At 38.3% G+C, this 9,040-nt stretch overlaps 2 protein-coding genes across 2 annotated transcripts; one reads left to right on the top strand and one right to left on the bottom strand.

Annotated features, from left to right (window-relative positions):
- The first annotated feature begins 2,398 nt into the window (after window positions 1-2,398).
- Window positions 2,399-6,548, top strand: LOC143588250 (uncharacterized). Its single transcript, XM_077069308.1, has 4 exons — window positions 2,399-4,063; window positions 4,143-4,309; window positions 4,390-4,613; window positions 5,502-6,548. The coding sequence occupies exons 1-4, from the start codon at window positions 2,557-2,559 to the stop codon at window positions 6,232-6,234; spliced, it is 2,631 nt and encodes an 876-aa protein (XP_076925423.1). The 5' UTR covers window positions 2,399-2,556; the 3' UTR covers window positions 6,235-6,548.
- Window positions 6,549-6,563: 15 nt separating this feature from the next.
- Window positions 6,564-8,283, bottom strand: LOC143588251 (NAC domain-containing protein 6-like). Its single transcript, XM_077069309.1, has 3 exons — window positions 8,049-8,283; window positions 7,570-7,838; window positions 6,564-6,980 (listed from the first exon to the last, which is right to left on the bottom strand). Exons 1-3 carry the CDS (start codon window positions 8,212-8,214, stop codon window positions 6,612-6,614), a joined length of 804 nt encoding a protein of 267 aa, XP_076925424.1. The 5' UTR covers window positions 8,215-8,283; the 3' UTR covers window positions 6,564-6,611.
- Window positions 8,284-9,040: the final 757 nt, after the last annotated feature.

Below are 9,040 nucleotides of genomic sequence, written 5' to 3'. Positions count from 1 at the left end.
AAGGAAGCTGACGCACGTTGGAATTGTAGTGGGTGAAATTAAAGCCATCAGTTTCTAACAGGTTCGTAATAGATCAAAGAATTCAAGAGTTAATTGGGAGAGGTTGTGAGACTTTGTTAGACCGTCTGTAGTCGTGGCGTTTTGGAGGCGTTTTGAGGCCAAAACGTTGGGGAACACCCCCCCCTCGACGTTTTGGGGTTGACGTTTCCTACAAAACGCTATGCTGACACAAATTTTGAGGGTTTTGTGAGAGAGAGGTAGAGAGAGGTAGAGAGAGGGGAAGAGAGAGAGAGAGAGAGAGGTGTTTTGGAGTTTTTTTCGCACTACACCAACTTTTTACAAAATGTCCAAAAGCAGAATAGGCGCCACATGACGTAAAATGTCCGGGTGTGCCTAGTTTTGACTACGCATGGTTTTATAGATGGCAGTGGAATCACGAATGGGTGGAAAAGGGCATCGGTTTTAATTGTAGAATGTTGGTGTTGTAAGTTAGTTGGTCTAGCAACTTGCTAGGTTTGCGGTTTCTCGTTAAATATATATTTTTTTGATTGGTTGTTATGCTTTTTTATCCAAAAATAATTTATTTTCTAAAACAATGGAATTTGTTTATAATAACAATAATTTATTAAAATACAAATTTAGAGGAGATAAAAAATTTAACTATCTTTAGAATGCTATTATAATTTTTATTAATGAAAGATACAAATGTATTTGTTTTTATAAAAGTTAATGAAGATTTCACGTGTTACTCTATTATCACGATTTTGTTAAAATTCCATATAGAAAACGTAACGGGACTTTGTACTTTTCTCATGATGCTATAAAACGGGGCCCGGCAATGTATCCTTGAATAGAATAATATTATAATAAACATTAAAAATTAAACATCAAAACTTTAATAATTTAGGTTAATTTATGTTTTTTACTTTTAAAGATGTAGATTTAATAAATTTCTAAAAATTGCTAGACCTGAGATTGCTTAAGAAAAAACTAATCTCATAACACGATAAATAGATTGGTTTCACTTTTGATTTTAAAAAAAATGAAAAGGAAAACGAGAAATTTAAAACGTGCATTTGGGATATTATTGGTTGAAAAGCTTGTGGCTCGTTTAAATTTGGTTGGTTTGAAAGCGAGTCGGGCCGAAGCCAAGGTTGGTTCATTTGCTCAACTCATTTAAATTAAAACTTAAATTTCAATAATTATAAAAGTTATAACTGCAAATGTATATGTATATTTCAATTTTTAAAATTTATAAAAATAAACAACCTGGCGTGAGCTTTTTACAAGCCGAGCTCGAGCTCAACTTTTCGGTTCTTCAAAATAAGCAAGTCGAGCCGTCTCGATGTGGTTTGTAAACTTGTTGAGCTAAGGCAGGCTGGCCTCGGGCTTGTTTCAACTCATTTATATATTATACTATAGATTGAAATCCATGGTTGGTGTCACAAATAATTTTTTGATAAAACCTATTTGATTTTTTTATATTTGTTTTCATTTTTTTAGTTTGTTTATAAATATGCTTATTTAACAAACTTGTTTTTTGGTTTAGTTTCAGTACAGAACCGTAACTGACATAATCAATACAAACCGAGTTCGCATCGACTAGCCGTGTAAGGACTAACAGTGAATTACAGTATCAAAAGGCGATAACTTGAATATTCAAGAACGTCAAGCAATTATTTTAAGCACTCGAGAATTAAGTCAAGGCAATAACACAGGCATGCGAAACTTCATTAGACGCGAGAATTTCAATTTCAGTAAAACTAGGGACCTTGATTGCTTATTTTAAGAGGGGGAGGGGGGTTGGGATTCCTTTTTTTTTTTTTTTTTTTTGTATTTTTATAACTTATAGTTAAAAAGGTATTTAGGATTGCTTAATATGTGAGTTAAAAATTTTCATAAGTCACAATGATTTGACTTATGAATTTTAGATAAGTAATATGTATGTGTGTTTGTAGTGAAATAACCCACCCAAGGAAAGCTCACCTTGGGTGGGCGAGTGGCTTAATCAATGGATGTGTATGTATGTTCAAAGCATTCGATCACGATGTAATCATTTAGCTATCTAAACAGATATGATTTCTATTTTTGTTTCCTGTTCATTGATTTGATTTCACTCCTCACATTCGTTTCGTGTTCATTTATCAAGTGGTCGTTTAGATCCAAGGATACGAACAATCAAGCTGATGTAACACCCGGGTTTTACCAATATTGTTTTATATATCTATTTGACCTGGGTAAAAAATGTTCCATCCGTTTTCAAGGGACGAAAGAAGACAACAAGTGAAAAGAATAAGGACTCATACGCAAATGCAATGGTACTAGCAGCATCGACATACACACGCACTTTCAGTCTCTAAAAGTACGCTCCTTTCTCTTTCTCATTCTCTCTCACACACAACACACCGACGACGATGCATTCTCTCTCTCTCTATTCCTACAAACCGACGAGATATTCCCCGCTGTCAAAGATTCCCCCATCACTCTAAACTAAACTAAACTAAAACCCCCAATTTCTATATCCCAACAAAACAAAAGGGTTTGATTTATTTATCGATGGGCTGTGTGGGTTCCAAGCCCGACGAGTCACCGGCGGTGGCCTTATGCAAGCAACGCTGCACCTTCCTCGACGTAGCCATCCACCAACGCTACGCTCTCGCTGAGGCTCATTTAGCCTACTGCCACTCCCTCAGAAACGTCGGCCTTTCCTTGCATCGCTTTTTCGATATCCACTCCGCCGCCCTGCACGACTCGCCGGTCCTCAACCTCCCCCCGCAGCGGAAGGCTCAACCCCACCACTCTCATTCCTCCTCTCACCTCCACTTTCACTCCGATTCCGATGAGGATCTTCACTCCGGCGACGATGATGATGACGTTGATAGTCCTCTTCACTTGCACTCCGAATCCTCACCACCGCCGCACCACCAACATAATTTACCTTTTAATAATATTAATAATAATAATAATAACCCGCCTCCAGGATATCCTGACCCCAGTGGCTATCCACCTGCAGGATATCCTGACGCGGGTTATCCACAATATCCTCAGGCGGGGTATCCGCCCCCGACTGCAGGATATCGTGACGCTGGTTATCCCCAATATCCCCAGGCGGGTTATCCACCTGCTGGATATCCTCCAGCGGGTTATCCTCCCCCAGGATATCCTCCGATGGATTACCCGCCAGGCCGTTACACAATGAACTTCATGAGAAAGCAACCGACTCCGTCTATGGTGTTCCAGCAACGCCCGATGAGTCCGGAGACTATACATTACGGTGAAGCTTCTTCCTCATCTTCGTATTATAATAATAATAGTGGTAGTAATTATAATTACCAAAACCCTAGTTCTTATTCTTACAACAATAGTTATGGTAATTACGGTGACTATTTTGCCTCTTCTTCATCGCAACAACCGTCTTACGGCGGTGTGTCGAATCCGCCGTACTTACAGTCGGAAGCATCATCGTCGAATTCGAAACCACCGCCTCCGCCCCCGCCCCCGCCTGCTAGCTCTACATGGGACTTTTTGAACCCGTTTGAATCGTATGAAAGCTATTATCCTCCGTATACACCGAGCCGCGATTCAAGGGAAGTTAGGGAGGAAGAGGGTATTCCTGAGTTGGAAGATGAAGATTACATCCAACAAGAGGTTGTTAAAGAAATACATTCTTCGAATCCAAAATTTTTCGATGGTCACCGTGGTGTTGGCGGTAGTGGCAGCGGCGGTGGTGGTGCTGCCGGCAGTGGTGGTGGGGGTGATGTGGATTCGAAGAAACCAGTGGTGGTTGATGATGAGAGTGAGGAAAGCTCTGTGATCGACTTGCATTACAGAAGTGGACCGAGTGTACCCGATGAAGAAGAACCTGTTGAGTTTGAAGTTCATGTAGTCGATAAAGGAGAAACTTCTAGAACCGAAAAGCCGCTTTACGAGTTTCATAACGATTCTGAAGTAGTTAAAGAAATTCAAATCCAATTCGACCGCGCTTCAGAATCTGGGAATGAACTAGCCAAGATTCTTGAAGTCGGGAAAGTTCCACACAACCGAAAACACGCAGCGTATCAAGGTTTAATTTTTATTCAAAGATTTTACTTATAGTTATCAAAGTTGCTGACTTTTGTTATCTTATTATGTCTTTGAATCAGTTCCTTCAAAAATGTTGAACAAGTTCTCACCGTCACTAGCAGCAGCAGCTTTAAAAGCCTCAGATCCTGCTGACGTGGACGTAGAGTTAAGAACGAGGTCAAAAAATCTTTCATCTACTTTGCATAAGCTATATTTATGGGAGAAGAAGTTGTTTGAGGAAGTTAAGGTATGAAACATGTTAAGCCGTTAAGGTTGCTTACATTAATGAATATATATTAAGTTATTAAACGGCTATATATGGCATAGGTTGAGGAGAAAATGAGGTTACTTCATGATGAAAAGGACATGAAGCTAAAACGTTTAGATGAAAAGGGTGCGGAACAACATAAAGTTGATGCAACACGAGCTTTAGTTAGAAGTCTTTCAACCAAAATTAGAATCGCGATTCAAGTAGTTGATAAAATATCCGAGCAGATAAATAAGTTGAGAGACGAAGAGTTGTGGCCGCAATTAAATGAATTCATTCAAGGGTAATTTTAATTGTTTTTATTGAGTTTAAATGTTAGAATTTAGGGAGAATACCATATATATTCCTACAAACTTGTTGAAATATTTTATATACCTAACCTGAACTTAGAATATCATACATGCCAATTTGAATAAATTTTTTATTTATGACCATTTTACCCTTATCAATTGTATATTTTTATAACCCAAACTTAATATATCTTATTATATAATTGTAGCTAGTTAATCATGTTTTCTGTTTATATCTTGATGTTATAATATGATCAAAAAAGAATAATTTCTTTGCATAATGTGAGAAGTGGAGTTCAGAGGATTAATTCCATTATATTGTTCAAGGGTAAGTGTAAACTAATAAGGCTAAAAATGGGTAAATATGAAAATTTTGAAGTTTCAAAGTAAAATGGTCAGTTTTTGAATTGTTTTTAATGAAACGGGTAAATATGGTATTTTAACTAGTTTTTAGGGATATGTATATGTAACATTTAAGTTTGAGTTGGGTATGTATGGTATCTCACAAGTTCTTAGGGGTATACTTGAAATTATGTCAATAATTTATGATTTTATTTAGGGTTCATTGGTTTGGATATCGGTTTATTTGGTTTTTGATTTTTTTTGGCCCTAACTAGTAACCAAACCGATCCGAATTAGAAACGTGTAGAATCTAATTTAACCAACTAAATCGTTTTATTCGGTTCAGTTATCCAACGAAAACGGTTAGCATTTGATTTATTCGATGGCTATCCGAATAAACAAGATTTGCGGAACCGAAAACCGAATTCACAATTCGGTTCGATTTTTTCTGTTACGAATACTGTTCGGTCTTCAGGTTTTTCTGTTTATTGCTTTTCACACCCCTAAATTCTGATTTTTAAATAATTTGTGGTTTTTAGGTTAACGAGGATGTGGCGGTCAATGCTAGAGTGCCACCGTAGTCAATGCCGAGCTATCGGAGCTGCTAAACGACTAGACGCGATTATGTCAAGCAAACACTTTTCTGATGATAGTCTAGATGTCACATTACAACTAGAACACGAACTTCTGAACTGGACTTATCGGTTCTCACGTTGGTTCGGAGCACAGAAGGCGTTTGTAACATCCTTAAACAACTGGCTTCTAAAATGTCTGTTATACGTGCCCGAAGAAACCGCAGACGGACCGGTCCCGTTTTCCCCTAGCCGAATTGGTGCACCAACCATCTTTATAATATGTAACCAGTGGGCCCAAGCCATTGACCGGATATCCGACAAGGAAGTTGTTGAGTTGATGAGGGATTTTGTTAACGTTGTGCTTCAGTTGTGGGACCGAGATAAACAAGAAATGAGACGGAGGTTAACGATGAATAAAAACATGGAGAGGAAAGTCAAGGATTTGGAGAGAGAAGATCAAAAGATTCATAAAGAGTTACAAGTGCTCGATAAACAAATCGTGCTTTCCGATAGAGGTAACGGGCTTTCAGCCGTTTATCAAACCGAGACTAGTAAAAGCGTTAGCGCACAAACGAATCTTCGGCTCGTTTTTGAGGCCATGGAAAGATTCAGCGCTGCATCTTTGAAAGCGTGTGAAGAGTTATTGCAACGGATAGAAGAAGATAAAGCTTCAAGAGAACGAGAGCGCGTGTCATAAAAGTGAATCTGGTCAAACAAGCGCGTTCGCGTTTGCAAATGGTATTAAAAAGGCCACACTTTCGAAAGTGGGTGTAGTTTTGGTTTTTGTTTATGGATTAACATAGATATGGTAGATGGTAGGTAGTGTATCTCGCCAATTTTTGGGTTCGTTTACCTCCATTAGGCTCTCGTTTTCATTTTGTGGGACCGTTTTAGAGGACCTACGAAGTGAAAATGCGAATAGGTATAAACGGACTTCCATCTTATAAGATGTAAATAGCCGTTTTTGTTTCTATTTCGTGTCTATTCTTTGAGCGGCTTCTTGACATGTGATTCGACATAAGTTAATAAAATTATTTGGTTTACATAAAAGTGTCACAAACGATACTTACTCGATTAATCGAGGAAGTTAAGTACATTGGCACAAGGGGGAGGGGTGAAAATGAGATCTTGGAGCCATGGACTACGAGAGAGTGAATCTTGACACCAACCCATGTCACATTTTGGCAACCGGAGCTCTGATATCTCCTTCAAACCTATCGGTTGTTTCAGGCTTGGTTCCTTGGTGGCTTCTTTCTGATTGGTGGAAGACGATATGTGGCTTAATCTGATTGGTGATGGTGACGGTGACGGAGTCATGAGGTCAAGATGTGGACCATTGATGGAGCTTGTAGGTGATGGAGGTTGTTCTTCTTCCATTGCTGCCCTTTGTTCCAACACTTTTATGGAAGTTGCTTTTCTGTATATTTTACATAGCACTATGTCCTGCCAATTGCCAATTAAATTCATCAATATATATTTAATATGCAAATAAACTGATGAATAAAAATGTTCATGGTTCAACTCAGCTGCTTTCAATAAAATTCTAGACTGAACTGCTAACTATAGCTTGAGTGAGTTGGCTAGACTGGCCAGTTTGACGGTTTAACGGTCTTGTTTATGGTTTTTTTTTTTCTGAATAATTTGTTCAACGTTAAAACATTAAAATGATAAAGATGGTTAAAATTATTTATACGCTGGTATCACTACATATTTCAAAAATGAAAAGAAGTTATATGAATAATAAATGTTAACAGTCGGTTTAATTTATACGACAAACAAGACCGAACCAACTTACAAAGCACAAAAACTAAATCTTTTGAACACTGATAAACCCATTTCTTATATGTACAATTATACAAATGAATTTATATTTTTACTTCCACTTGTATTTTTTTTTTTTTGGGGGGGGGGGGGGGGGGGTGGGGGGTGGTTGGGAACAGGTTTTTAAAAGGTTACAAACATTTAGGAAGCTATATATATTAAAAATTTACTTGCAAGTTAAAAATTATAGTTCAAGGCTTCAAGCTACTACCTTTGATAGTGTGCAAGAATCGGGCAATCTATATTCACTCATAATCCAGTCAGTTTTTTGGCCTCCGGGTGCCCTGCCATGGTAGAACACTAAAGTCTTCTTCAACCCGAGGTGCTTGTTTGTGTCGGATAAAGAAAATATTTTACGATCCGACCCAGTTGCCTTCCAAAACCCGTTTGTAGTGGTTCGGGTTGGTCTCCCTCCATTACCATGCTTTTTATTCCTTGGAACAAAAAAGTACCATTCTCTCTCCCCAATCATCGACATTTCTACAGTTAATAAAACAGTAAAAACTTAATCGTGGTCTAAGGGTTATGATGAAGTATGTCCCAAATTGGACTCAACATATGAGTCTAGCTCTAGACCGATGAGTTTCGACCCATTAGGCCTATTCTAGCCCATTTATACTTGAAATAGAATTCATATTAACAACCAAAATGAACTGAAGTTTGGTTTTGATTCGAGCAAGGAAAAGTTACCTGGTAGAACCCAAGGGTCATAGCGGTATATGTTCAAAAACCCAATGACTTCAAAACACGTATTTTTTCCTAAAACTGTCTTTTTAAGATAGAATTCAAGCAACTCTTCCTCGGTCGGGTGAAACCGAAAGCCCGGCAATTGGAGCTCCAATGGATTCATCTCCATGTAGAAGTTTATTGAACAACTATAAGTACATTCATGGACTTTGTATTTATATATGAGAGTATTATATAAAGGAAAAATAGGAGGATTGACTTGAAGTCTTTATGGCATTTCCAAAGTGACATCACATATTTTGGAGTGGGGGCTATAACGTTATTTGGTGGAACTTTCTATCCATACCCATGGGCCCATTTATTAAAGAAAACATTCATGAATTTATAACGTTTATGATTGCGGTGCGCGCATATAATGTATATATGTGTGAACCCTCGGGTGGGCAAAAGTAAAATTGCACTAATTTTGACGTTATTTTATTAATCTCGTGAAAATAACGTTAAAAGTGATGGAAGGTTAATCAGGCATCATGTGGTGGCGTTGATAGCCGAAAGACAAGGGTACATGCACCAATCAGCCAGCGTCCCGATGATTGAGTGCTATGTGTCCAAGGCTTGATGCAAAACTAGTATAGAGCCGGGGGTCTCACCGGAAGCAGCCTCTCTATCCCCATGGGGTAGAGGTAAGGCTGTCTACATCTTACTCTCCTCAGACCCTACCATAGCATTGCTATTGGTGGGATATACTGAGTACGATGATAAATATAAAATTCATGAATTTATAAATTATTGTTGAAATTTGAGTTATCATGCAATTCTTAACCCATTAAAACCATGTGTAGTCATGCAGTGAGTGTTAATTCATTGTCATGTCACTAGGGGTTGAAGCGAAACACCATTACACTCTTCAGCAATTCAGTATGGAGGGCGTCAAGGTCACCGGCAACACAACGGCGGGCGAGAAAGATAGGGGATGTGGGGTTTTTCTAAATTCT

This window comes from Bidens hawaiensis, unplaced genomic scaffold (assembly GCF_021521415.1).
Source record: "Bidens hawaiensis isolate Kalapana, Puna unplaced genomic scaffold, B.hawaiensis_p1.1 tig00036276_1, whole genome shotgun sequence".
NCBI lineage: Eukaryota > Viridiplantae > Streptophyta > Magnoliopsida > Asterales > Asteraceae > Bidens > Bidens hawaiensis.
Note: the sequence above shows the minus strand (reverse complement) of the source record. Positions and strands in the feature narration are given on the sequence as shown.

Excerpts from the sequence above, each read along its gene's own strand:
- LOC143588250 (XM_077069308.1), top strand. The coding sequence starts at position 2,557 with ATGGGCTGTGTGGGTTCCAAGCCCGACGAGTCACCGGCGGTGGCCTTA. Across the intron at positions 4,064-4,142 it reads AAAACACGCAGCGTATCAAG|TTCCTTCAAAAATGTTGAAC; the intron begins GTTTAATTTTTA and ends TCTTTGAATCAG. Across the intron at positions 4,310-4,389 it reads AGTTGTTTGAGGAAGTTAAG|GTTGAGGAGAAAATGAGGTT; the intron begins GTATGAAACATG and ends TATATGGCATAG.
- LOC143588251 (XM_077069309.1), bottom strand. The coding sequence starts at position 8,214 with ATGGAGATGAATCCATTGGAGCTCCAATTGCCGGGCTTTCGGTTTCAC. Across the intron at positions 7,839-8,048 it reads TGACCCTTGGGTTCTACCAG|AAATGTCGATGATTGGGGAG; the intron begins GTAACTTTTCCT and ends TATTAACTGTAG. Across the intron at positions 6,981-7,569 it reads ATTCTTGCACACTATCAAAG|GACATAGTGCTATGTAAAAT; the intron begins GTAGTAGCTTGA and ends GGCAATTGGCAG.